Source organism: Struthio camelus, chromosome 18 (assembly GCF_040807025.1).
Source record: "Struthio camelus isolate bStrCam1 chromosome 18, bStrCam1.hap1, whole genome shotgun sequence".
Taxonomy (NCBI): Eukaryota; Metazoa; Chordata; class Aves; order Struthioniformes; family Struthionidae; genus Struthio; species Struthio camelus.
The window spans coordinates 10,627,379-10,653,918 of record NC_090959.1 but is presented as its reverse complement, the minus strand read 5'-3'; the positions used below and the strand labels follow the sequence as shown (position 1 = coordinate 10,653,918).

At 43.1% G+C, this 26,540-nt stretch overlaps 1 protein-coding gene across 5 annotated transcripts in view; it reads left to right on the top strand.

The window, feature by feature from the left end:
* The window catches only part of NFATC2 (nuclear factor of activated T cells 2), a 104,368-nt gene extending 96,438 nt beyond the window's left edge, over positions 1-7,930 (top strand). For all 5 annotated transcript variants that reach the window (XM_009684024.2, XM_068912355.1, XM_068912356.1 and 2 more), the window contains one exon: positions 1,653-7,930. In XM_009684024.2, the coding sequence (XP_009682319.2) occupies positions 1,653-1,708 (56 nt within the window). In that variant the 3' untranslated portion in view covers positions 1,709-7,930. The remainder of the gene's footprint in view (positions 1-1,652) is intronic.
* Positions 7,931-26,540: the final 18,610 nt, after the last annotated feature.

The following is a 26,540-nucleotide window of genomic DNA, read 5'->3' as shown; positions in this document are numbered from 1 at the left end:
AAGGAGACTCAAATTCTCTCTGAAGAAATGTAGTCTTTTCATTGTTAAAATGCCCTAACATTCGTCCACTAAAAACAGAAATTTATTTTTTTGAAAGGAGCACTGTTGTTTTATGAACCACAAGCTCATTTATTAAAATAGTTCTTTTATCGTTTGATAACGATAAAAGCCTATGCTTAAGTGGGTTCATTTGTTTCTATTGGATTTTAATTTGTGGTGCACTCAGCTGTTGTATTTTCAAAATACATATTTTTTTCAGTGCTAAAGGTCTTAGTGTAATTGTCTACCTTTTCTGAGTCAGGTGCATATTCAGAAAAAATGAACCCTTCCTAAAACAGAGGATATTGGAAAATTTGTGAGCCCTTTTTCAAATTTGTGTCTGTTTGACACATGCCTTCTCCGTCCCTGTCACTATACATTCATCTGAGTTGGAAAGACCTGTTTTTGCAAAAGGAATTCCAAAAAATGCCATTGAACTCCAAGACTAAAACAAGAAGCATGCCCATAACTGCAAGAGCAGTAACATAGGTCCATGTGAATCTGGAACTGCACCCAAAACTGATCTGTCCCCATAGATTTTGGGAGAAGATGTGGAGTAACTTTGCTACCAATTTAAATATGGATCCTAAACATGGATCCTAAACATGGTCTTCAGTTTTAAGGCAAATTTCTCAAAGTAGACTGTTTCCAAACTGTGGAGCACCGTTGTGAATATGGCACCAGGAAGCTACATGCGAGGTGGAGCCATAAACAAGCAGTTTGGATGAGAACATCTGCATCAAAGTCTCCTGTCACAGGTCTCTCTTAGGGAAAGCCTTGCCTAATGAGAGGGGCTAGTCCAAGCGGAGACCAGACTTTGCTTTAGACGGGACAAGTCTGAAATGTAGACAGAGGAGTTCAGGAGAGAACGGCTGCTGTATATAACACGTCATATTGTTCTGGGTTTTTAAACAGAGGTTAGAGTGCTTCAGTGCCTTCTTCTGAGCTTCATTAGCAATCGCTAGCACAGAGTCCCAGCCTGTCAGAGTCAAAATTTATGGAGGAGCATGAAAGTTTGCTTATGCTGTCTCACCACGATCTGCAAACAAACTGTGACAAAAATGTAGAACGAATAGACTTAGGATGAGATTTTTTTTTCAAAAAAAAAAAAGCCCAAAACCCAAAACACCTTTCACCTGTGTTGCAGTCTTTGCATTTTCAGCACTATCTATCTATCTATCTTCTGTGTTTCCTCCAAATCTGTCCCTTCTCTTTTCAAAATATTATTTCTGCTTAGTAAAAATGTTAAAATGCTCAGATACTCATGGATTTTTTTCTACCTGGGTAAACGAAATGGCTGTGAAAGAGAGAAAGTGTTGTTTTATATAAGGGATGTAGCATGGACTGGTCACGATACAACATGTCAGTCATCATCTTGTAGTACTTGAAGGATGCTGAACACAATGTAGACCCTCTCTCTCCTCTCCTTCCTCCTTTTCTTCAAAAAATATGTAGTCTGGGTAGTTAGGCTGAAAGTTTTAAGTTGTAATCAGAATTCTGTTATGAATATCACCGGGATGTTTTTGGCTTAAGAGCAAACTGCCTGGGATGGCTTTCGCGTCTCGTGTTTTTCAGAGTGCTCTAACATTTCTTTCTCTTTCTTTATTTCACAGTTAATGAAATTATCAGGAAGGAATTTTCTGGACTCCCTGCCAGAAATCAGACATAGAAGCAGAGATTTGCAAGACAACTTTTACTGAATCCTTCCATAACTGACCTCTTAGATCCTTCCAGTGCCCCTGCAACCTCCTGCTTCCTTAACTGTTCATCTCAAGGCACCAATTCAATGCAAGGAACAATGTATTGGCATCAGGCTGACAGCCTTGACTAAGCAGCTCGCCACCTCTCTCTGTAAACATCGAAAAGGACACCCTTCCTTTAGTCCAAAGATCGTATTGTTCTCATATAACAGAGCATCTGTCTGAGGAAACTCTTCAAGCCTGCTGCAAAATATCTATCTATGTATCGATCTATCTTAGTAATAAAGGAGAAGTAAGATGTCACTCCTGAACACTGCACAAAGCAGGGGAGGTTATATATTAGCGCTTATTTGGGTGGGGTGGGAAACGAGGGAAGAAAGAGTAATATATTCCATGAAAGAATAACAACATTTTGCAGTTTGCTAACAATGAGTTGCCTTCCAAGTTTCAAAGCCCTTTGGAAAAATGTTATTGTTGTAGGAAACTGAGGCAGCCCAAGCTTGCTCGGCCTTTGGCCAACCTGGGGTCAAAACCCATGTTCTCTGACTCTGAGCACTGTGATCAGTATTTCAAGCAGTAGCTGTCAGCTGAATCCAGAAGTTTTCATTTTTCTGGATAGGATTTTGAAGAAGGAGGATATTTGAAGAAAACTAGTTAAAAGAGCAATTCAACAGTTCTAATGCTGTTCCCAAGTTAAAATAAACTCTGATAAAACAGAGATTAATCCATAGGAGTCACAGTGACCTAAGCACTGTTATGCCTAACCAAAGATTTTTTTATGATTGATCCTTGTTAATATTGAGGCAGTACATGAACACATCTTAGATGTTTTCTCTCTAATGATTTGTTGCTGTTTCTTTTCATACAGACCCTGCTATTGGCTTGTAACTTGTCTCATTTAGCAGCTGTACCATTTAACCACATAAGCTGCAGAGGAAAATAATTGCATCTCACAGAAGCCATATCTTCTAAACAAATGCGTAAACCTACTTACATTTCTTTAGCTTTGCAAAGCCACCAGCCATTTCTGGAAAGGTTCAATTTCCATGTGAGTTAGTGCGTTAGTTATGTTTTGCTTCAGGCGTTTGAATATGCTGTACTGATACGTGCTTATCACAATAAGAGATTGCCTCTGCTATTTGCAGTCGTACTGCTCGTAAGTTTGTAACATTTTTTGGTGTGTTATTGCTACCACGGTGTGATAAGAAGGCATCATGAATGCATAATCAATGTACAGTAAGAGGTAGCCATAGTATTATAGGAAATAATTAGTAATCATCTTTTCTGTTTCTGTAAATGAGGAACGCTGATGTCGTCATGGGTGCAGAGCTAAAGGTCTATTCTAGAAAACACAGTTAAACAATCCTGTTTTCAGCGGTCATAAACTTTGCTGAATACCAACATGTCCACAGGCTCACAGCAGGAATTAGATGATGGGAATATGGTAGGTCAGCAGAGCATCTGTAAAAGTTGTTCCCCAGCACTGCAAGATAGGTAATTGCATAAACCCTCTAGAATGAGTGAGTGCTAGATTCAACAGCGATACTCCCAGGAGTATTGAGAAAAATCTATTGTCTGCCACCAAAATCTAGCACTTAACCTATGCAAGGTCTTATGTTTTAGAGCAAGAGATAAAAGCTTACGCTTCTCAGAATGTCTAACCTACGCCTTTGTTATAATCTTAGATTTTAATCTGAAATCTGAATTTTGCAAGAGCAGCTCTGGAGTCAGCCAAGTCTCGATCCATGACCAGAGGGAAGTGCTGTAGCTTGAGCCCTCCTCCAGTCCGGATCTAGAGCTGGCATTAACAGCTCTGACATGGCTTGCCGAATTTGGTGCTTTTTCTTCCCCCCAGCATTACTGCTTAGCTGCGCAGGCAGTGCTGGAGTAATATGGAGACAGGAAGCACACCATCCATCTGGAAGGCATTAGCCTACTTTGCAAAATTAAAATCTTTTGTCACAGAATGATTCCCCTGTATCCCATGTCAGCAACACTAAAAAGGCTCCGGCTGTGGATGCTTCGTTCTGGTGCTCGTGCTGTGAGCTACATGTGGGGCGTCAGTAGGAGCGTAAATATATCCAAGTCTCAGCTTTTTACACGTAGAGGTGAGTGGCCTTTTTTTCTACTGACTTTTACAAGAACAAAACAGAGGCTTGGATTAGTGGAAATGGCTTCTGCACAGTGAAATTATTGATTGTTAAACAGCACTTATATTTGTCTAGCACTTCAGCTGCTTGCAAGCCTCCAACAAGCTATTCTGAATTGTTTTAAAACTGCTGTGTGCCAGAATCTGCCATACACCATGGATTTTTTTTAATGCAGTTTGAAGTTCTGGACAATTTTGACAATTCTTAAGGACAAAATTTGCCTGTCAGAAGTTCTTTATTGTGGCTGAGCAAAAGAACAGGCCAAATGTGTCACCCGGTTTCACAGAATTCATGCTGGGAACGACTGAAAATGACCAGCTAGTTTTCCCCACTCTAACTTATAAGATTAAGATATAGAAGTATTTTTAAAACATTTTAAGAGAAAAACCAAAATCTTAAATTAATTGCCAGAAACTTTCCTCTTGCTGAATTTTAAATAGGATACCAAAGAACGACACCTTATTTTCTAAGGCAAACTGTAAGCAAACTGACATTGTCTAAAAAATACTGCTGCCCATTTCACGAGGGATAGCAACTGGTTTTCAATAATTCTCTTTAGGCAGATGAGTGTCTCATCTCTAAGTGAGATAACTGCACATGCAAGTCCGCTAGCAACCTGCCGCCTGGAACGTGCAATCACACTATGCATGTTCACGATGGGGCCTGATGTTTCTTTTTTCCCCTTTTCTTTCTTTTTTTTTTTTTTTGCCACTATCCCCAGCTGATCATTTGAGCATCCTACATCATGTCCCCCTTCTTATTATGAGGCGTAAACATATAAAGCAGACAGAAAAAGTACAGGCTCAAGAGCGAAGGCTTTTGAGCCTTCAAAGGGGTCCATGCAGGCAAGCCCAAGAGCCCCTGCCGTGCTCCACTGAAGCTGCTTTGCAGGATGCACCCCTTCAACAGAAGGATAAGATTTGCATGGCTCGTAACGTGTTCTTTCAGGCACTTTGCTGTAGAGAGGGTGGGGAGAGGATATTTTTATGTGCTACAAATAGTGTCCTTGTTCTTGCATTAGTTATATTTCCTCCTAATTTTTAAGACATAGATGTTAATCTGTATGTGTGTTTGTGTAGGTGCATAGATATATATATATATATTTCCATAGCTATATGGATGTATATGATTTTATGTGTACACACACATAGACACACACACACAGAGTTACATTCTTGGGTCACGATCCTGGAAGTGGCTCTGGTCCAGCAGATCTGTGTAGCCACATAAAGCCAGCTACTGGATCAAGGGTTCATAAGATGTGTATAATATAGACTACATTTTAGTGGTTTTATTTACAGCTTCATGAGGTCAGGCTGTGCTACTCTATCTGCTTTTACATGCAACCATTAGATAAATAATACAGCTTTTACCAACTTCATATTTATTTCTGGAGAAAAGGAGTATCCTCAGACATAGCGTTACACATTGTTGTCTCTTTTTAAAAGTAAAGCAGATAGATAGATAGATACATTAAAATTATCTAGCTGTGCGGAAGAACTTCAAAATATACAGTACTAAATTATTTCTTGTTCTTGCTGAGCAGTGTTTTTCCAGTATTAATATTTTGTTACATAATGCAACTTGCTCTTTTTCTGTAGAAGCGTTAGATTAACCTTGGAAGAGTTAATACCATTTTGTGAGCAATTTGTTCTCACTTTATCTGGAAGATAGCCATATTTGCACATGAGGAAGTTCTGTCTTTCCTCAGTTATCTGAATGTTTCACCACAGTGCCTTCCTGCCATTGTACCAAAGGCTTCCAAATATATTGTCTACAGGGTGAACAACTCTAATGCATTTTCCATCAAAGTTATACCATGCAAAGTACATGGGGCTCATTGGAACGCAAAGTTCATCTCCTTCTTTTGGTGTGTGTGTGTGCATGTGTGAGGGGTGTTTTATTTCCATTTTTTCCATCCAAGCTTTGGCTGCAAATACAGGATGAGCTTCTATAAACTTCTGCATCAAATATATCAATACATAGAATAAAAATCATCATTCATGATAATATGTAGACATGATATGTCTGAGAGTGGAATGGGAGTTGACAGATATCAGGAAGATTTTTTTTTTTGTCAGTTATGAGTGTTGGAAGTAACGTTTGCCAGGAGAGTAATTGCTCGTGAAGATACTTGCAATGAAATATGAAGTGCCGTTTTTGTTTTTCTCCATGAGAATGAGCAAAATGTAAGATCTGAACAGCAGCGATGGAATGAAAGTGTCTAATGTATGTGTTTTTATTGGTAGAAAGAATGTAGAAGAGCCATGGTTTTTGCACTTGCTTTATTTGTATCCATGTAAATATGTATCACTTCCATTCTTCCTGTAGGAATCCAGCATTTTCTGAATGTAGAATATTTTCAAAAACAGCACTATGTTATTCTCTATTGTATAAAATGCTGCTGCTTGATAATATACCTAAAACAGTTCTCAAATTAGCTAGCATGTTTTTTAAAGTATATTTTGTAATCCATATCTTTGCAAAAAAGTGTCTATGCTTTTTGTCTGACCAAATATGCAACACCTTTTGGATTAAGGATAGTATTTATAAAGGATCAATTTTCATTTTTCTGAGGGTATTTTCTATGCAATTGTTGTTGAATTTTTATTGTCCTAAAAAAAATGTATTTGATAAATTTTCCAAAGACTTCAAAGACAGCTTTAAACACTTTAGAAATATTTTTTTAAATATTTCAATCATCTGACTTTTTTCCCTGAGTTACTTTCCAAATTTTTACTTAATAGAGAACAATCATCTGCCAGATGGGATTCAAGAAAGTGATTGTCTTAATTTCAAATCTTAAAATGCATCATAGATCTTCATAAATTTTGCACCACTTAAAATCATCTGATGTTTCAGTTTATGTGCCACCCTATATGTTATTTATATTACCTGTTCCTGTGCAATACGAAGAAACGCCTATGTTTTGTTTAGAGTGAGTGAATTGCAAATTCTCCAGAATCATCTGCTTGTTTTCCTCCTTGTTTACATTGCAGTGATTTCTTCCATGTAAATGTAAGGCATCTACCTGCCATCAAACGTGGACAGTTACAATTCTTTATTCATCTCAGTTCAGAATGACTAATCCACCCCTTTGAATGTTTGACATAAAAATGACATCCCTCTTCTTTCCTGTCTGCTACTTTATAGTGGCAGTGGGTGACAGCTGATAGCAATTTGCTTAGCTACCAATCAGTATGTAAGCCAGTGTAGTCTGTACAAGATTTGTTTAGCCATTTTTGTTGTTCCTGGTGTACAAAAATTAAATTGGTACCTGATCCACATTGCAAGAAAAATTTCAGATGAAGGTGCTGGTACTGTAAAGGATCATAAAGGCTAGAAATGTGTGGTTGCTGGGGAAAAATTCGTATTTTGAGTTTCTTGTCAATAACTGCTACAAAAAAGCAAAATTGGGTTGAAAGTTCTAGAATGACTGAGTCACAAAAGTGAACAATGATCTCTATGTTTGAAATAGCCCAGAAACTCACAGATGTGTGTTGGAATAGTCAGTTATTTTTGAAGAGCTATAAGGATGAAACTGCCATTGTGTTACTGATGCTGATCGGTACCTTACTACATAAGTAGCCCGATGAGACCAGGGAATATATAATCAAGGCACAGCTCAGTCTTAATAATGGTGGCCTAGCTGGGACCTTCACATCTCTGTGTGCATGTGTGCACGTGTGTGTGTAATTATGAAGAGTCTGAGGGGTTTTTTTGTTTTTGGTTTGGTTTTTTTTCATTCCCCCAGAAGTTCAAACCTCCTTGCTGGAGTCCTACCCTGCATGTTCAGGTAATAGCATACATTAACCGTAGACACACAAAGTGAGCAATTGTCTCTCGGATCATTCTAACAGATGTCTTTTTAATCAAATTGTTTGTTCAAAAGTCTAACTTCAAGAATTGAAAAGGGGTTTATATCATTCACATTCCTACAACAACATTGTTAACCTCCAATGTAATGATTTTTTTGCTATCTGTAAAATATTTTTATATATTGCCTGTATTATGGTAGTTTAGCAATAAATGAAAGGATATCTGCTGCATGAGTGTTTGGTCTATTCTTAAATGCCTTCATGCCCTTTGATAAAGTCACATCGAGGGGCTGAGTCACCCAGTCTTCTTGTCACTGCCACCCTCCTAAATACACACAAAGAAACTGTCCCGGGGGCTTTTCAACGTGGGTACGGATTTCAGAGTCTGCAGCACAAGACATAAATGAAGTTCCCAGTTTTCCTTTGAATCAAAATCCCATTCAGTTACTACTGATGACATCAATTCATATAGTGAAAATTTTATAAACTCCTTCATCTGCCCTTATTTTTTATTTTCCCACGTCTCATTCCCCTCTCCCCCGCCAGTAAAAAGCACTGAACAATCCACATCAACAGGTACGCTGCAGAAGTTTTTGCCATTACACAGCATTAATTTCCATCTGAGTAAGTGTCCTTCTGTATCAGTGTATGGTTTGCAGAGACTGGGGATGTGCACCATTTAATCTTTGTTCATCTAAATCCCAGCCCTGCATTTTTCTACTGGAGACACTAAAAGATACATTTTCATACTGCCGTGCTGGAAGGATGCCCAGAGCCCATTATGTCTCAGTATGAGTTGAGTTTATGTAGCGTACAATTAAAGACATTTACCTTAACAAAATCAATATTATCCTTTGCATTTAGAAACAGTGAATTCAAACCATATTTGATGCATTTGTTGGACATGGAGCAAGCGCTTTGCTTTGCTTATTCGCAAAAGCCTCGGAGCAAGAGCCATGTGGAAGCTCTTAACTCCCAGCACACGGTACAAAGGCTGGGACGCTCATAAACCAGACAGGCTTCGCCAACAAAGAAGCCGTTACTGGCTAAGAGAGAACATTTTATGATGAGCAAATATATGGCACTCAGGATTTTAGCTTTATTCAGCAACAGGAAAATTTAAGTAACTTAACCTGGAAATTCCACAGTTAAGGGCTGCGAACTTGAGCACCTGATGTGATACTCTGGCTTTAATTTATATCTTGGGTCCAAATTAAAACCCTACAACACTACCCCCAGATTTTTAGTCTTAACAGTAAATTTCCTGGATTTTGTAGACTTAACTCACTCCTTTATGCCCCTTCAACAATGCTGACTTTTTTTTCTTTTTTTTTTTTTTGTTTTTACTTTTCGTGGTAGCAGTAAGGAAGAAAGTTTCATGTTTCTAATGAACATCTGGGTTTAGTAATGAGAACTTGCTTGCGCGCGTGCTCCATTGAGTAAATATGCAATTTAGAAGTTTTTTTCCTTCTTTAAACAAATGTAATTTGCTCAATTTAAGAAGCCACCTTTGAGCTTTGTACAGATTCTTTTCTAAATAGCTCACCACTGGCTTGGCTCGCTCAGGTGCCCATGCTCAACTGGAGTGTTGCTAAAAACGCCTGTTTCAGAAAAAAGGTGAATATTATCCTTTCCTTCCCTATCCGATTGCTCACCTCCTACCTCTGAGTTAGACCGGCTGCTCCTACAAGCAGCCTATCTATCTATCTATCTCCTCCACAAAGTCATGATGGAAATATTTTTATTAGGCAGAGAATTAGGGACAGGAAGTCCATAGCACAGGAACCAAAGGGTAGGACTGCTGGCACAGCAAAATTGCTGAGGCTGTGAGGAACCACTTAACCTAAAAGCCTGGGGGAAGGGGGAGGCGGGAGAGGCTGGCAGGAGCTGCACTGCACGCAATTTGGTCAAATATATCCGCTCGAGGTGACTGCAGTACAAAGGCAGCTCTTTATTCAGTAGTGGGTAGGACCAAAATTGTAGCTGAAACCAAGTGGGAAGAGCATGGATGGTCAACAGACCAAGAAAAGCAGACATATAAAATAAAAGTAATCTCTAGCTGCCTCTCAAATATCGATATAGATATATACATCAATATAGATATATCTAAATATAAATACATTTATATAGTCCCAGGTGCTAGGAGCCCTGCAGTCCTTCCTTCCAGCAAAGCAGTGAGGAACGAGAAGAGGAAATATGACTCAAACATACCACCAGGAGCAGTTTATGTACCACCTCTGGCTGACAGCAGCAGGCAAAGAAACCTCCTCGTCCTGAATACTGCCGAAAATTCAGACTGGATTAGGAGGTTGCCTTGCAGGACCCTCTCTCCAGCAAAGCCAGAGGGATTGCCTGAGCCGGGTGCTCTCCCAAGGGCTCCATCCTCAAAGGTCTGGTGCCCTCTCAACCCTTGGCGTGAGCTGTTGGCGGGGCACCACCGATGCTTCGAAGGGGAAGATATTACAGCCCCTGTCACTGCCGAGCAGAACCGAGATGAACACTGTGATTTTTTTTTTTTTTTTTGGTGGCAAACCTTGAATGATACCCTAGGAGCAAGGGCAGAAGGAGTCAAGTTTGATTCATATTAGTTTTGATACATAATTTCAATTTTTTTTTTTGACAATTTCATGCTTCCCACCCCCCCAAAAAAACCAAAACCAAAAACAAAAACCCAAAACCTTAGATTTTTTTTTTACAATACCAGAAATTGGTAGAAATTCATGTGACCTAAGTTTTCACACCATTTGAACTTTAGCTATTAAAAGCCATCAGAAAGTAAGAACTACACTGCCTCCATTCCCCCGCCACATGACAACAGACTGCGCATCTCAGTGCCAGATACCATGCAAATATATATGCCATGCAGCTGTAGCCATGGCTCTAGCTTTAACACTAGTCTTCTTATACCAAAATATATTTCTACTTTTAGCTGAAATAAAAATAAAAAACTGGCTGGTGAAGGATGAAAATTCAGTAGTGGTGTCTACAGGTGTGCTGTATGGCAAACAGCAGCAGAGAGACTTTTAGGTTTTATACATCTTCTAGCAAGTGTGTGCAGGAAGGATGAATGTGCATTGCAAGCTTACTGTATCTATCAAACTTTCCCCATCCCAAATTGAAATTAAGTGACTTCAAGCATAAGAAAAACATCCATGGGAAATAAGGCTTCATTAGTGTCATTTACCATGGCAGCCCTGGAGTATTACTATTAATTCACAAAGCTTTCCAAGCGCCTTTATAAAACGAATTCATTTTTTGGCCTATAGCACAGACAGTTCCAATGTTTCCAGTCTGCAACGCAGTAGACTGCTCAGGTTTTGTACGGGTGCCTCTACAGCAGCACAGCTGGTCGGCCTCAGAAAGTGTAAAAAACTGGCGATAGTATCTCTGTGCAGTGTCAGGTAAGAGTATATGGACATGACAGTGATGTGAATGTATTTTCTACCCCATTGGCTACAATCCAGTGAAAGTGAAGCAGCACAGGCCGGCAGGGTATTTTTCCCCAACTTGATAATAAGAGCTCAGATTTGACCTGTCCCCAGTGGACACTCTTAATATACCAAATATTTGGCTGAAAGCTTTCACTAGAGGTAAGGCTTGATCACCGGTGAGATGAATAACTCCAAAGGTTTCTGTCAGCCTGAGTAAATTTGCTATGGGCCCTTTATTAAAAGAAGTCAGGCACTATCATAGAAACCTTCTGGACTCCTGAATATATCAGCATGAGCAAGCTACTCACACTATAATAAACACCGAACTGAAATCTAAGCCTAACAGAAGATTAATTTCCAAGCTTTTCCATGTTAGACTTCATGAAAGGAAAAGAGAGAGCAAGAGACCTCTTTTTTGAGCTGAAGTCTCCACTGAATAGCTCAGTTTACCATTAGTATCCAAGTACCTTTCTTTCCTTTTTTCTTTTTTTTCTTCCTTTCTGAATTCAAACAGTTCTATAAATCAGGACTCTTGCTGGCTATGTGCAGAGATCTTTCGCAAGAAACTGTTTTGCCTTTATTTACCTGAAATATATATATAAAATATACAGATAAAAACATATATATATACACACACATCATATATATACACACATACCATATCTATATCTATATATAAAATGCAAGTGAACCATGCCTGCATTTCTTACATTTTCTAGGCTTTTATATGGGAGTGGGGTAGGTAATACTTTGCCTCACAATGGCACTGCTCCCTCTAGGCTGCGCGTCGGTGCCAAAGCAAAGTTGATTCAAAATTCGCTCTTTGGGTTACAGGGAGGGTTTTGGTTTTGGTTTTTCCCCCTTGTGACCAACGGCAAGCCCCCCCGCCCCGGTTAGGAAGGAGCGGCGGCAGCGCGGGGTCTCGCTGCCCCCTGGAGGCGAGCGGCGCCCGGGGCCGCCCCGCTGCGCGGCCGCGCTCGGCGGCGAGCAGCCCGGGCCGGCCCCGGCCCCGGCCCCGGGGCCCCCGCACGCCCCTGCGCGACGCCTGGCCTCCGCCACCCGAGAGCCAGGCGGCCGGACGCCCTCCCGGCCGCCCACCCCTGCAGCGCTCCTCAGCCATCTCTTCCCAGCTCTCTGCCAGGCTACGCGGAGGCTAGGAAATGTTTCATGACTGCGAAAACTGTTTTGTCTGGAAAAACCTTGTTTTTTCCAGTCTTCCATGCAGCTTGTGCTGCTCGGTTCCCTCGTAAGCAGAGCAACGGGTTTCACCAGGCTAATCTCTGCCCCCACGCTTCACGCACTGGGCAGCAGGTGATGATACACCTTTTTCATTAATCTCGTTATTAAACCACTATTTACTCAGCTGCTGCGATGGCTATGTGACTTCCTGCCCTTTTTCTGAACTCCTTTGCCCGCCAGTCCACACTCCTCCTAGTGAGCAGCCAATAAGAGCCAATAGCCCCATTTCACAGATGAGAAAAGCGTAAAAAAGGCACCTGACAACCAGCGCGCAGCAGGTCAGTCAAGCAGAGCGCCAGCCTGGCCACTGCAACACCTCTACTGCCTTCAGGGACAGTATCAAAACCGGAGCAAGGTTCCTCCATCCTACATAAACACAGAAAGTGGCGGTCTTTGAACTCAGCCCCTGCAAGCTCTCTGGTCCATGCAACAGGGAGGGGCCTGGTGATAGTTTGCTATGTCTTTAATTATCCCTACATTCTTTAGAAACAAGTTAAATTAAACTTTCTTTTTCTTTTTTGGACTAAGGAGCAACATCTAAACAAGACACGTTTTGTCTTCATTACTGTCCAGAACTAAGCTACTTTCATAAAGTTATAGCAGATAAATCTAGATCTTGCTGGTCGAATTGGGGCCCTCTAAAATGAAATTAATGATGAAGGCTTAGCTGTTTTGTTTTTCTTCCCCATAGAGAGAGCTCCATTGGGAGAACTTAAGGAAATAAGAAGGCTTCTGTGCATGAAATGAAAAATGTGCAGACAAGGGTGCAGGTACTTTCTTGAGAAATGATATCTGACAAGGCACCAGTGGGAAAAGATGCAGTGACAGAGCTAACCACCGTGTGTCTTGTCTTTCCTGCAAAACCAAGTGCCAGCCTTTGGTTCAAAAATGTAACCACAGGTCTGAGTTTGAATGTGACTTTTTATAGGCTGACGCTCCAAAGCATCACATCCAAATATGCTGGCACCTTTGAACCTATCCTCAGCAGAGATCTACATCTCTAGTCATCATCTGGGCTAGGAGGCCATCAGCTGTTTGAGGAGATCAGGTGTACGTCTGTGGGTTTTTTGTTTCTGAAATAAGCAGATTTGAAATGAGTCGTGCTGGTTTGGAAAAGCTGTTAGAGTCCCTTGGGACTGAGGTACCTCTCATTGCAACAGAAGCACTTGGTAGTGGCTCATCCGTGCTGCATCTCAGGCTGAAGTACCCCTCCGTGAGCAAAACGTGGCACAATGAGATCAAAGAAAGAGGAGGGCTCACTTCTGCGTGAATTCATCCATCTGACATTTTGTTAAGTAATCAGAGTCAGAGGCTGGCCTGACGGGAGCTGAGAATTAGACTTACCCATTCAGCCTGGCCATCCCAGGGCAGTTTTCAGTGATGAAAGAATCCAACAGCAACAGAAAGAAGAAGTACTGAAACAATATTTGTAGACACGCTGATGAGAGAATGCCCTCAGATTAAGCTCTCCTTACAAGAACTATATGTGTTCACACGCTTATGTATTTAGCAGGACAGTCGGTTTGATTATGGTTTGGAAGGGATGGCGCTTTTCGAGCTGATAAACTCTAACAAATAGGGCACGTATCAATATATCAAGTTTCGCATATGTGACTTTAAGCCAGATGACCCACTGCATTGGCTGTCAATCACAAAGAAATCAAAACATTCAAAAAGTTCAGGTATTTTAAAATTACAAAATTTCTCAGGCTTATTCAGTGTTTTTCACTCACACAGCACAAACTACTCAAGGAAATATTGCCTTGTTTTTACAGATGGTGAAACTGAGGCACAGAGAAGCGAATCACCCAAAGTCCCAGCTCCAGCAGCTGGAATAACTGGGACTAGAAACCAATTATCAAAAGCCCAAGTCCAGATCAGTATCCCTGCCCCTACTCTCTCAAATTCACAACATTTAAGCAGGCTGCAGGCTTTTCTTACTGAAGACCGACCCCTGAGAAAGACTGGGTGCTGCCACACAAAGGCTGGCTCCAGGGCGAGCAACCACCGCGCCGAGCTCTTGTACAATAGTCTGGCACAGAAACGGTGGTTCACGTTGCCATTGTTGCTGTTGGCACTGGGCACCTGGGTACGCTGGAAGGAGAAACACCACCCCTGTTATTCTGCTGTCCTTTGTTTCTGATTTATGGTTCCCTCTAAAGTACATGGGAAATGCATTCACTTCACTTATGGTATGTGGTAGAAAGTGGGATTTCAAGCATGGCCAAAATACCTCTGAAATTTGCTTGCAAAGACAGCAAATTCCACATTTATTTCCTCTTCACTGGGTAAAAAAGTTGCATATTAATAAAAAAGACACTAGGATGTTGCTATAAATGGAGATTCAAAGTATGCTTTCCACCCTGTGATAGCACGTTTTAGTTAATTAATGTCCAATCCCAGATCTCGCATTTTTAGCAGCTGGGGTTACACTCTGTGTATACTGACATTATACCTGGCAGGCTGGACTGCTTCCCCTGCTGCTCACCATGGGTCTGGGGATGACTTATTTCCGTCTATGTTTTCTTCTGCAAGATTAAAGGTGTCTAACTGGAAGCATGAGCTCAGCATGGGAGATGCTTTGCAAGTCTCTGATCTGAGCCCCATGCCATAAACTAGCTGTGGCATCACTTTCCAGAGGGATAGTGGGTACCCCAGGACACCAGGTCACTGAAAAAAGTACAGGAATAGACAACATGCCCTAGGGAGTAAATCTGTACTGGCAGGCTGATACGAGCAAGATGTGTCTGATTCTGATTCTGATTCTGATTCTGTTGCTGATTCTGATCCAGTTCCTTCTCTTGAGCTTTCACTGGAATTTATCTATCTTAATGATGCAACTTGGCATTATACAGCTTTCCCTCTGCAGTACTATAGCTGACCAAGATGCAGAATCTGTTAGTCTGGATGCTTGAGCTAAAACTCACATAAATTGCAGGGGGCTTATACACCAGTATAGCTGGATTCTGACTCTTCGTCTGCTTTGTGCTCTCTCTCTCAGTTGCAATTTGTCTTTACACTATTCTCCTGCAAGTGAGAAGGCAGGGGCGCTTCTGTCCCAACATTTTATCCACTCTGCTGCCATGAACTCACTCATACAGTTTGCTTCCATCTGACTCAATTCTATTTCAGGCTTAACCATAGGAAGATTTTTCTTGCCTCTCATACAATATTTGTGGCATTAGTCCAATCCTTAATGAAGAAACATCTATGTCACCAGCACATCAATTATCATAAATGGCAGCAGTTGTGGGAGCCTCAGCGGGAGGGAGGAGTGAGAGCCAGCGAGCTGGGGAATCGCAGCACGTTAGGCTGCGCTAGCCTCTCACCTTTTCACAGATCCAGCTCAAAACTTCTCAACGCTGTAGGCAAATTGAATTTTGTCACTCTTAGGATACGGGGCTGGGTCTGCCAGCATTCCTGCTGTGGGAACCCGAGGAGGAGGGCTGGTGCAAGACAGCAGCAGCCAGGCTACGCCTCCAGGGCTCTGGCACAGGCCACGGAGCATCCGCCATCGGCCTCCCACAGCTTTCCTGCGCCCAGACCCCGTCCTGCCTGCTGCCATCCATCGAGAGCCGTTGGCATGGAGAGAAGAAAGCCGGCACCGGCCGTGTGCCAGACATGCTTCACTCTCTCCCTGGTGTCAAGCTGGGACCCCTCATCAGCACGGTCTTACTTGGAACTTTAAGTCACAGTTTTTCTTGCTCTTCTTTGTGTAATTTTAAATATCCCTCTCTAAAACATCTTTGGCTCTCCCCGAGATCTACAAACCCCAGCTGACTAGCCAGCACACTGTCTCCTCGTTCTTGGTGCTGTGCATCAGCACGCATAGAACGAGCACGCTGAAAGCATCGGGCTAGTGTTTCTCCAAATCTTTTTTTTCTTAAGCTGTAAAAAGAGAAAAGGGGGGAAGAGGGAGGGGAATTCATCCCACGAAACATATTTCTTGGTTGCTGAGAGACATCTGACTTTAAATCTCCCTAATGAATAAACACAGCGTGTTTAATTTTGTTTATGAAAACAGACTTATTGTGATGGCAAAAAGCATGAGTCAGTGCCCCGACTGAAGGGGTGTGCTGCAGCTGGAGACACTCACCGAAAAGAAATGCCTAGGAAACCAAAAGAGCTCTCATCTCGACCAGTGCCAACAGATGCAATTTCTCCCTTAACAAAAACCATTAGGATCCAGGCAGTGGGGTGAGGCTTCCTCATAGCCGGGCAACTGGCTGTTGAGCAAGCATCGCCGTGAGAAAGCTGAGAATTTGTGAACGAGGGCCGAGCTGGATGTGCTCGCTGCCATCGTGCCCCCTGCACCCACCCAGCAGTTACACTAATGATGCTCTTGAGTCCACCGGTCGGAGCCCAGCTTGCAGATTTGGGCTCCTGGGTAACAACTGCAGAGCTGCTGCTTGTCCCTCAGCAAAATACAGCAGAGAGACCAAAGGGCACGTATACATCTGAGCTTCTCAAGTGGGACGTGCTGCTGACTCCAAGGAGCACTTTTTACATTTATCTCTGCTTCCCCTCTGATGTTTGTCAGGGCATTTATTTTGCTCGGACAAAATGGGCAATTACTAAAGTGAGATTGAAAGCAAGAGGGACAGAGGGATTTGAAACTATCATTGAGGCTTCCCGACCTGGCAAAGGTCCTGAGGCTTCAAACGTGCAGGGGCAGCAGGAACGCTTTCCTTCCTTTAACTAATTTTACTCTTTTTACTTACCACTAGACTTGCTTCCCATAGGTATCTTCTGAAGGAGAGTAGCAAGCAAAACACACCCCATAACACGCCTTTAAGGACAGCCGAGCTGCCGAACACTTTGCTCTCCTTGCGGCAGTGCATGGTGGCATGTCACTGCCACCAGCACCCCGGCAGACCAAGTCAAGCAGCGAGTGGTTTAGATGTTCATCTAGTCCTCAGGACATAACTGGCGCTTCATAAATAATAACAGCCCTTCCTTCAGCTCATGTTTTGATTCCTCAGGTAGGCACATGTAAATCTGCCACACACGCATGAGGCTGGGCCGTGGTGGTGGATGATCCTGAATATGGAGCCACGCAGCCAGTTTTCACTGTACAGAGGTTCATTGTGCAGTGGAGGGTTAATACACAGAGCTCTGCTCAAACAAAATGAGGTAAACAGGAGTTCAACGTTTTCCCTTCCTTCAAAAAAAAAAAAAATCTGAAAGCCAAGCATGGAGGAAGAGAGGAAATTTCAGTTCAAAAATTAATTGCTCATCCTACACTGGTGCCTAGGTCAGATGCAGGCAAAGGTACTGGACACAAGCATGAAGCCCATCAGGACAAAAGTTTTTAGGTGCCACAGGGAAGGCAGCAATAGGGGGCCGCCATGTGCACTACGGGAGGTGTGTTGAGCTATGCAAGCTCACTAAAAATGTCCCCAAAAGATTGAAACAGAGAGGGATTTACAGTTCTATCTATTTTACTTTCCACTTAAGGTGGAGAAGAGCCTGTCAGTCTGCCGGATGGTTTCAGAATGAAGCACGCACGCGCAGCGATTGCTGCTGGCAGCCCCCATCGATGCATCCAGCCGTCCCTCCGTTATTTCATAACCTATGCACACAGGGCTACCAACATCCATCAGTCAGCCGGCTAAACAAAAGCACTGTGTGACTGCACACTCAACCGCCGACCATTGCATTTTTTTTAACATCCAGTCCATTGGGACTGACCCAAAAACTGAAGGTAGGTGATAAATCAGCAGATTTTCCCTTTTGACTGTAGTTAATATCCCTGCTAAAAGATAGCTCATCAGAAAAGAATGATAGATTTTTAGCTCCAGATTGTCCATTACTCAAAACACACAGCTTTAACCATATAGTAGAAGAAACCATGGTCCAGTGAGGGCTGTGCTTCGCACCACAATCACACAACCATTTAGTATTTATTTTCAACAGGTTCAACAGGTTCTCTAACAAGCCCAAAACTATTGCAGCAAACACGCCATGTCTACTAGCAGAGGAAGGCAGATGGGAACTCATGGAATTTCATTACTAAAGCCTACACTTTCAGTCTAAAATCAGCTGTAGAAAATCTGTATAAAACAATCCACTACAGCAAAAGGAGCAAAACTTTCACAGGCTGAAAGGTCACATTCATCCTATAGAGGAGACACCACTAGAGGGAGCAGATAAACAAGCACGTCAATGAGACTGCACTTGCGCAGACGCAGGACCATGCACCAGAACCGACGTGTGCTCGCTTCTCCGGCCGGAAAGGAGGAAAAGCTACAGGATGGCACACCTTGCATGTGGGCATATGAGAACAACCCCTGGGACAGACTGCATCAATACACACACACACACACACACACACACACAATGTACAAACAGGCTGGCCAACATAGATTTTCACATTCATTTTGCACTTGCAAGCAAAGCACACATATAAAGAGGAGCCTACAATTTCAGCGGGTTATTAGTGCAGCACTTTTCAACAACAGTAATTATATGTTCAGTTTAAAAATTCTACTTAAAGTGAGATGTATAAAATGGAGCCTTGGATAAGTAAGTGACAGCAGGCAATACTAGAAATCCTTTGGCAGGCTGCGTTAGCCACAGGTCAGTGCTGTTACTGTAATTCACAGAAAAATGGCCATAAAAATAAAAACTCTGTGATCTAAAAATAAAAACTCTGTGATCTAAGACTTTTTCCTGATTTTGATACCAGCTTTGTTCCCCAAATTTTAAGATGGCTGAATGGCAGCTGGGTCGTTTTTACATTCCTTTGAAGTTTCTGATTAAACAGTGACTTTTCATGTATCTTCAGTGCAAAACCGGGCCAATTCTTCATCTGCCACAGAAACAGCAAATGGGAGAAGATACAAAACCAGCCCAAACAAAACATCAGAATTTCTCATGTAAAACCTGTGGAAAATCCTCTTCAGTTTCCACAGAGCGATGTCAAGCTCTCCTGATTGCCTGGCTCCATCACGTGACGCAGGAGACCTCCCTAGAGGAGGCACCGAACTCCCAGCGGCATCCCAAATGCCCAAGGGCCCCGGTACACAATTTGCCATTTTGTCATGAGCTGCAACACACCTGGAGGTCTTGGCCCTTCATAACAGTCATACGCAAGACACTAATACAAAGAAACAATAGTGAATAATAATTTTCCCAGATGATCCATTTGAAATAGTCGGTATCCATACAGACTCATAATTCAGGGGGAAAAAATCTATTAAAAACTAGTTCTCTGGTACTGAACTTGGCTCAAGCCAGCCCCTTAAAAACAAAACACCAAAAAAATCTAAGCACTGTAGATTAGTTGGCTTTTCACCAACCAAGTCTTGATTGAAAATCAAATGCAGATGTGAGCAGAAAAAAGCAGCAATTTCAGCTCTCCCAGCAGCCGCCTGTTGCTGGCATGCTCCAGAAAAATATCAGTGCAAACTGGTACCGTCTGGACCACTCCGTAGCCTTCGTGGCAATTACGCGGCCAGCGTGTTCCTGCTGTCCCCATTAAGATAAACAGTGCTTTTCCGCAACAAAGCGAAAGGAGGGATTAAGGCAAACAAAAAGAAAAAGGACTCAGATGGGAAAGCTTAGTTTTCTTACAGCTAAAGGGTATGTGTGCAACTCAGCGCTAGGACTGAAAGCGTAAGCCAAGAAAATCATCCTCTGTCTGGTCCCTGACAGGGGCAGCATGGGAAGAGACCTCCTTCGCATGGCAAATGGGGGCTGCATCACCCAAAACCGTAACCCTCAGCCAGAGTTTGGCAACAGCCTCGAAATGGGGAGGACAAGAGCACTAAACACAGCTTTAAGCTCCTTTAGTTAAAAAAAGAAATGAAGACAAAAGAGAGAGTTTGATGATAAAAGATGTTTTGTGCTGTACTGGCAGAGGAGCAAGATGGATGATGTGATGAGTCAGATCCCTCTTCAGGGTTTGCAGCCCCAGACATGCATCTTCCAAAAGCAGCCTCTGTTTGAGGTCCCTGACTCCAACATCAGCAATACTTTCCCTGGGACAAGGGGAAAAACTCTCAAGACTCTTAACTCTTAACTCTTCTTTCAGGGGAAGAGAAAACTCCCACCCCACTGTTATGAACTCCTTTCAGGGCGGAGGGGCTGTTTGAGTAGCTGGTTGCCTTTAGGAGCAAGGGAGAACATGCTGTATCAAAATACTTTTCACGTGAATGACCCTGTTTATTGTACAAATTTCAGCCTAGTGTAACTTGCCGTACCCAGAAATACTGAGAATTAAACATGAAGAATTTAAAATTGCATGTGGTGTCAACGGCAGAATTTAACTCTGCAGGATTTTTTTGGTGTAGTTCATGCCACTGCATACACTCCCCTCCCTGCACTCCCAAACATCCGCTCCCTCACTCATGCTGTTTGCGGTGGCTATCACACAAGTTACACGTTGTCTATTGGCAAAAAGATGTGCAAAATGAGAGCTGGCTCAGAGCGCTGTTCACCAACAGCAGCAAAAAACGTCCTCGAAGCTTCTTAGAGAAACACAGCCAGAAGGTCTCTCTCTTCTTCTTAATTGATTCTCGCTGGAGAGTGGGAACTTGGAACTTCTCTGCAATACTGACTAGTAGTGTATTTTTTAAAAGAAAACAATTTAGTCCGTAATAATGGATAGCCCAGAAGCACTAACTTTCATGCTTTACTTTGTCCCATATATCTACGACAAAATTATCTGAGAACAGAAATATCATGAAAACAGAGAAGTTGGAAAAAAGATCCCTGCATTAGAAAACCTTTCACCAACACAGCCAAGGATAAAATATCAGTCTGGTTCATGACTCATCTCTGAATCTATAACTATTTAAATACCAAAGTACTTTGAGTCTTATGTGGTCATGATAAATAGCAACAGGCAATTGAATTCACATCCTTAATGTGTAATACTTTAATAAAGAAAGCCCCTCATCTTTTTCTTCCCCCTATTCTTTTTCTTGTTTCTTCATCAGCTTGCATTCCTACCCCTTTTTTCTCCCAAGAGGGCATCGAATTCCCAAAAGCAATCAGAACATTGGAGAATCATCTTGAAAGAAATGTGGAATATTCTACCAATTTTTAAAGGAACTTCTTTCATACTCTTTACATAATAAGATGCTGCGTATGTCTTAGTGTAAAGAAATACATAAGAGCTATCTCCTTACTGTTCAGCCATCACTATTATCAGCCGCAGAAAAAGAAGAAGTAGCACTATTTAATTGAAGTGTCACTCTGAAAATTAAGATTTTCTCTGCTTTTAACTCTGGTATCTTCCAGGACATGTTCTTCATACAGTATAACTGCAAGACTTGCAGTTTCTTGAGGGCTGGTTCTGGTGGGTACTGGGTCTGTGTCCTCCAGGAACTGAAGGAAAAGCAGCTCTCATCCCTCTCTGCACTCTAATCTCAGCTTGAAACTTTCATCCTCTTCCCAGCCCATGAGATGAGCCAACAATAATAAACTAATTGCGCTACTCCAAAAAGTTATTCCCAGTGGAATAACTTGCCCTATACTCTTAATTCTCCATGTGGAGCCATCAGACACCTCGCAGTTGCAAACTGTCTTCCCGAAACTGTCCTGCTTGGGGTTGGCCTGGTCCCCAGCTCTCCTCGAAGGAGCGATTTGCTCCCTGTGCCCTGGTTGCAGGGCAATTCCAGAGTGAGTGCAGTAAGGAGGGAGCACAGGGCAAAGTGTATCATAATGAAAATGGAGACAATTGGACTTTTTTCCCCCTCAGTAACTCTTCAGTGATGTGCTCCTTCTCCAAATTACACTTACAAACCTATATGTATTCAGTGTTCATATAAGACCTAATTTATCATCATTCAGCACCCCAAATTTAGGCACTACAGAAACTTTCCTCTGAGAGCCTGGAAGTCTAATGTAAATATTATTCCACCGGCACGAACACACCTTAATTATTTGATTGCAATGGGATAGGATGGTGCCACCCATTCTAAAGAGAAAACTGATGTGTCAGAAGGCAAAGCCCTAACGCAGCTTTTTAGCACAAGCTAATTAAAGGCAGGAATCCTGGCTCACCATCCTTCCTCTCACAACTGGGATCTTTGCCTGTTCAGGCTTTTCCCCCCTTATCCTGACAGTGGAGTGTCAGAGATCCCTTCCAGCCCTCTAAGTAACCATTACTCCATGAAAACTGCATTTCCTAGTCTGCTCTTTCCACGCTATTTGCTGTGTTTGTATTCAGACCACAGCACCCTTTCCCTCCCTGCAGCGCCCACCGAGCGCCTCTCTGACACAGTCCCGAGAGCCAGATTTCAAATAGTTCAGTGCCAGTGTTTCACAGAATACCTGTGAATTTAAGCTCTCATGAAAAGGGCAGTCTGGATTTCCAGTCCTCTGGATTATGAGGAAAATCCACTTCCCCCAGAAGATGGCCCAAGAGGGACCGATCTCCGAGCCCGCCTGCAGCTGGAGGCTGCGCGAGGAACGAGCGCAGGCGCACCGGGAAACGCTCCGTGCCACCGGAGTTTTTGTTCCCTTCGCCGGCGATCGGCCTGGCTGTAGTTTAGGCCTGCTATATATGCAAAGCATTTCAGTCCAAGCTTGGGATTTTGCTGGAAAACGGAACTGCTATATACACTGCCCTGCTCTTGTCTAATCTGCCCAGAGCGCACTGATGAGAGCAGTCCTGGGTCGGTGCTCAGACACCCGTTTTGCTCAAACTCTCCCCTCAAGTCAGAGCTAGAGCTGGACTTGAGCCTGCGCCAGGGCTTGCATGAAAGCATGCTGGCTCATGGGCGAGTCCGGGCTTGGAAACAGTCTTGAACATATGGTCCACGAACAGCATACACGTATCCCAAGAGCTGGGTGATCTGGCTTTTGCGAGCTTGATGGCTGTTGACCCCGAAACCTAAAGATCAATAATGATTTCAACTGCAATAATTTGAGCAGAGCCTTCCAGCTACTCTGGAGCTGGATTGTCAGCCTTCCTCCTGGGCCAGAAAGGCTGCTTAGTGCATTTGCTAAACCCAAACCCTTTTGGTTTCCTTGCTGCAGAGCTCTGTCCTGTACAGGGACAGCTTTAGCCAGAAACCGTTTGTCTCCGCCAGAAGGATTTAGGTCCCTTTTTGCACCATTCGCCAGTTCTCATCAGTTCCTTTTGGGCACTGAAAATCCACCAAGCTCAATGGCTCCACCGCTTATCCCACATCTCAAAGTACACGTCCGGATGGAAACACCTGCAATATCATGGTACCAGATTTACTCAGCGAGAACGAGTGCGGAGACCTGGACCAGGCGAGCACTGTTTCAGCGTTAGGCCTTATCGCTTTGAAGGTGCTCGGGTCCCTTCCCTGCCTCCTGGAGAGGGGCGCAACGTGGACTCTGCTCCCTTTGTCCTCCTCTAAGGCAACGTACTGCCATCTGCAATGCATTACAGCCTTTTCAAAGAAACGCTGTCTACATTAAGTAGAAGTATTTAATTAGCACTTCATTTAGAGCATGTGGTAAAGCTCACAGTCCCATTTTGGGCCAGAGATGGTTTTCAAGGGTGGGTGGAAAACAGCCGAAAATGCCAGGAGGCCAGTGCAGCTTGCAACAGCCACTCACTGCTTGTTTCTGTTTCCACGTTGTTGCAAACTTTGCAGAGAAGCTGCCCTCGTTTGTAGCGCTGGTGAACCCAAAAGAGGCCTTGAAAGCAAATACCAAGACAGGCATCGGAACAAGATTTACAACCGCCACGTGTCCTCTCGATCATGTTTCTCTCACCTGTGGCCATGCAGCGGGGGTAGGGTCCTTCAGGGGCTGACATTCAACTTGGAGGGAGACTGTTCCCGGAGGTCTGCGGAGCTGTAGGTAGCTCCTCGCCAGCCTCCCTCCCTCTCCCACCGCAGCCGGACACGTGGCGGGGCGCGTGCCCAGCCCCAGCCTCAGCCCGGGGAAGCCCCAGTGACTCAGGGATACCCCTCTGAGTCATAATTCCTCCTCAGCCACCCCAGGGAGATGCGAATCTGCGGCTGGCCTAAACCAGCAATGACTTGCACACCATGAGCGTGCGGGTGGTGTCGCGGCCCCCCCACCCCGGGACCCGTGCCCCGTGCGGCCCCGGCGGCCGTGGACCCCGCTCGGCCGGTAGCCCTCGCAGCACGCAGCCTGCTTGCTCCCCAGGGGGAACAGGCAGTCTGAATCACACGCGCTCAGCCTAGTTCCCAGGAAGTTTAAAAACAAAACTCTCCAGTATCATTTACTGGACCTTGCCCATAATTTTATCAGCTCCTATGAGGAGAGTCAAGTGTCCGTGCTGGCCTAAGTGTTCCTCCTTGGAAGGACAGCCAAAACCTCAAATGCGAGTTGCTGCCAAAATCAAGAGCAAGTAGAAAGACATCTTATAAACAGACAAGAGCAAATCGTTGCACTAGAGCTGTTGGAGTCAGCTGGCTGTGCATCTCACACTTTTGAAGCTGGAATCTTGATCTGGCTGGCCTCAGATTTTTGCATCTGCTTGAACTCGAAAACCCAGCCACCTATTACCCTCCTGGTGCATGCGAAACTCCCTGCGCACAGCCAGACCGCTCTGCAGCCACCTCTGCCTGCACCTTCAGTGGACAAAACCTCTGCCCAGTGCAAAGCAGTGTCCTAATGCAGGCTTAAATGACCAGTCTGGCACAGGTATCTAAAATAACTGGTACATGTGGAAAATGCAATGTAATATTGTCAGAACAAATGCCTGTCAGAATTTTTAAACGTTACGGCTAAACAACTAGACCAAGCAACTGTGGTCTGTGTATGTGTTTTTGTGTGTGTGTATATTTATATACACACATCTATTTGCATTTATATACACACATCTATTTGCATATACATATATATGTATGAACTCTTGCTTGTCTCTGTACATACAACCACTATTAAAGTTAACATGACATTGTGGTGAATATGCACATATAATCATTAACCATCACTTACATATTTTATGTACAGTATTTCAACAATTTTCTGTCCTGTAGCAACTTACTATGTCATCTCCTTGCAAAAGTGTTCACTGCTAAAAGTGAAACTAGTAGTCTTATATACTATTCCCGTTTAATTATCTTAGCATATTTTCTTCAAGTACCAAATCCTAATAGAGCGTAACCGTTATAACCCAGTTATCATTGAAGCCACTATATGACACAATTCATGGACGAACAGGCATGCTATTTTTTTAAAGATGTAAGATTCACACACAAAATTTCAATGTTAATACTAGATGGAAACGCATATACATAGCCCTGGAACTTCAGATTTCTGATTTCTAAAATACAGCTAATAGAATGCTAAGGCTGCTACAAAACCTGAAACTCAGGCTGTAAAATGACCTTCTGAGACTCATATTTTATACTCTGGACTGCACTGTCAAACATTTTATAAGTGTGTCTCTGTTCTGCTTGTACATAGCGTGCGCATCTGAAACCCTATAGTTGCATTTGTAAAGTAGACGCTCCGCAGCCTTCCTTTTGGTGTGCACTGGTATTTGTCTATACCTAGCTACAATGACTTTGTCTCTTTTTTTTTTTGGCAGGAAATTCTGAACATGTTGTTATTATGGGCACAAGTTTGGATATCCTTTGAAAATGTAGTCTATAATGTTTCATGAGGGAGATCTGCTCTTGTATCTAGACTGGGAAGCTTTGTACCCTGCAGCAATAGCTGAGCTTGTGCCTGTTCGAAGGCTGGCATATTAGGGAGCTGTTCTGTGACTCATGCGGGATTATATATATCTCAGAGCACTGTGTAATTTAGCGACTCTGCTCTGGCAAATTATAAAGCCCACACCAGACCCTGGTGAGATGTGGTGCAGTGAACAACGTGCCACCAGGCCAGCTCTCCAGGAATCTCTTAAGACGTTATAAGGTAGGCCCCAATTTGCCAAAATTTGAATGCGAAAGATGCCTCTCCAGATATGTACTGTGACTATGTGGCTGCTCACAGTAAATGTGTGTGAAAAAGGGTAAATATGCTTTTTACATAAATAAATATGCTTTTTACATTTTTTACATAATTCAAATTATGCACACAACACTCTTAGGGAAAGTCTGGCTGTATGGCTCCAGTCTGCTCTTGCAGAAATCAATAACCAAATCTGAATGTTAGCAGATGCAGGGTCTACACGTCAGCACTGAGCATCTCTGCAGCTTCTCCCTTGCAATTGCAGCAAAGGGAGGAGCTGAGTGTTGGGGAGAACAAGCACAT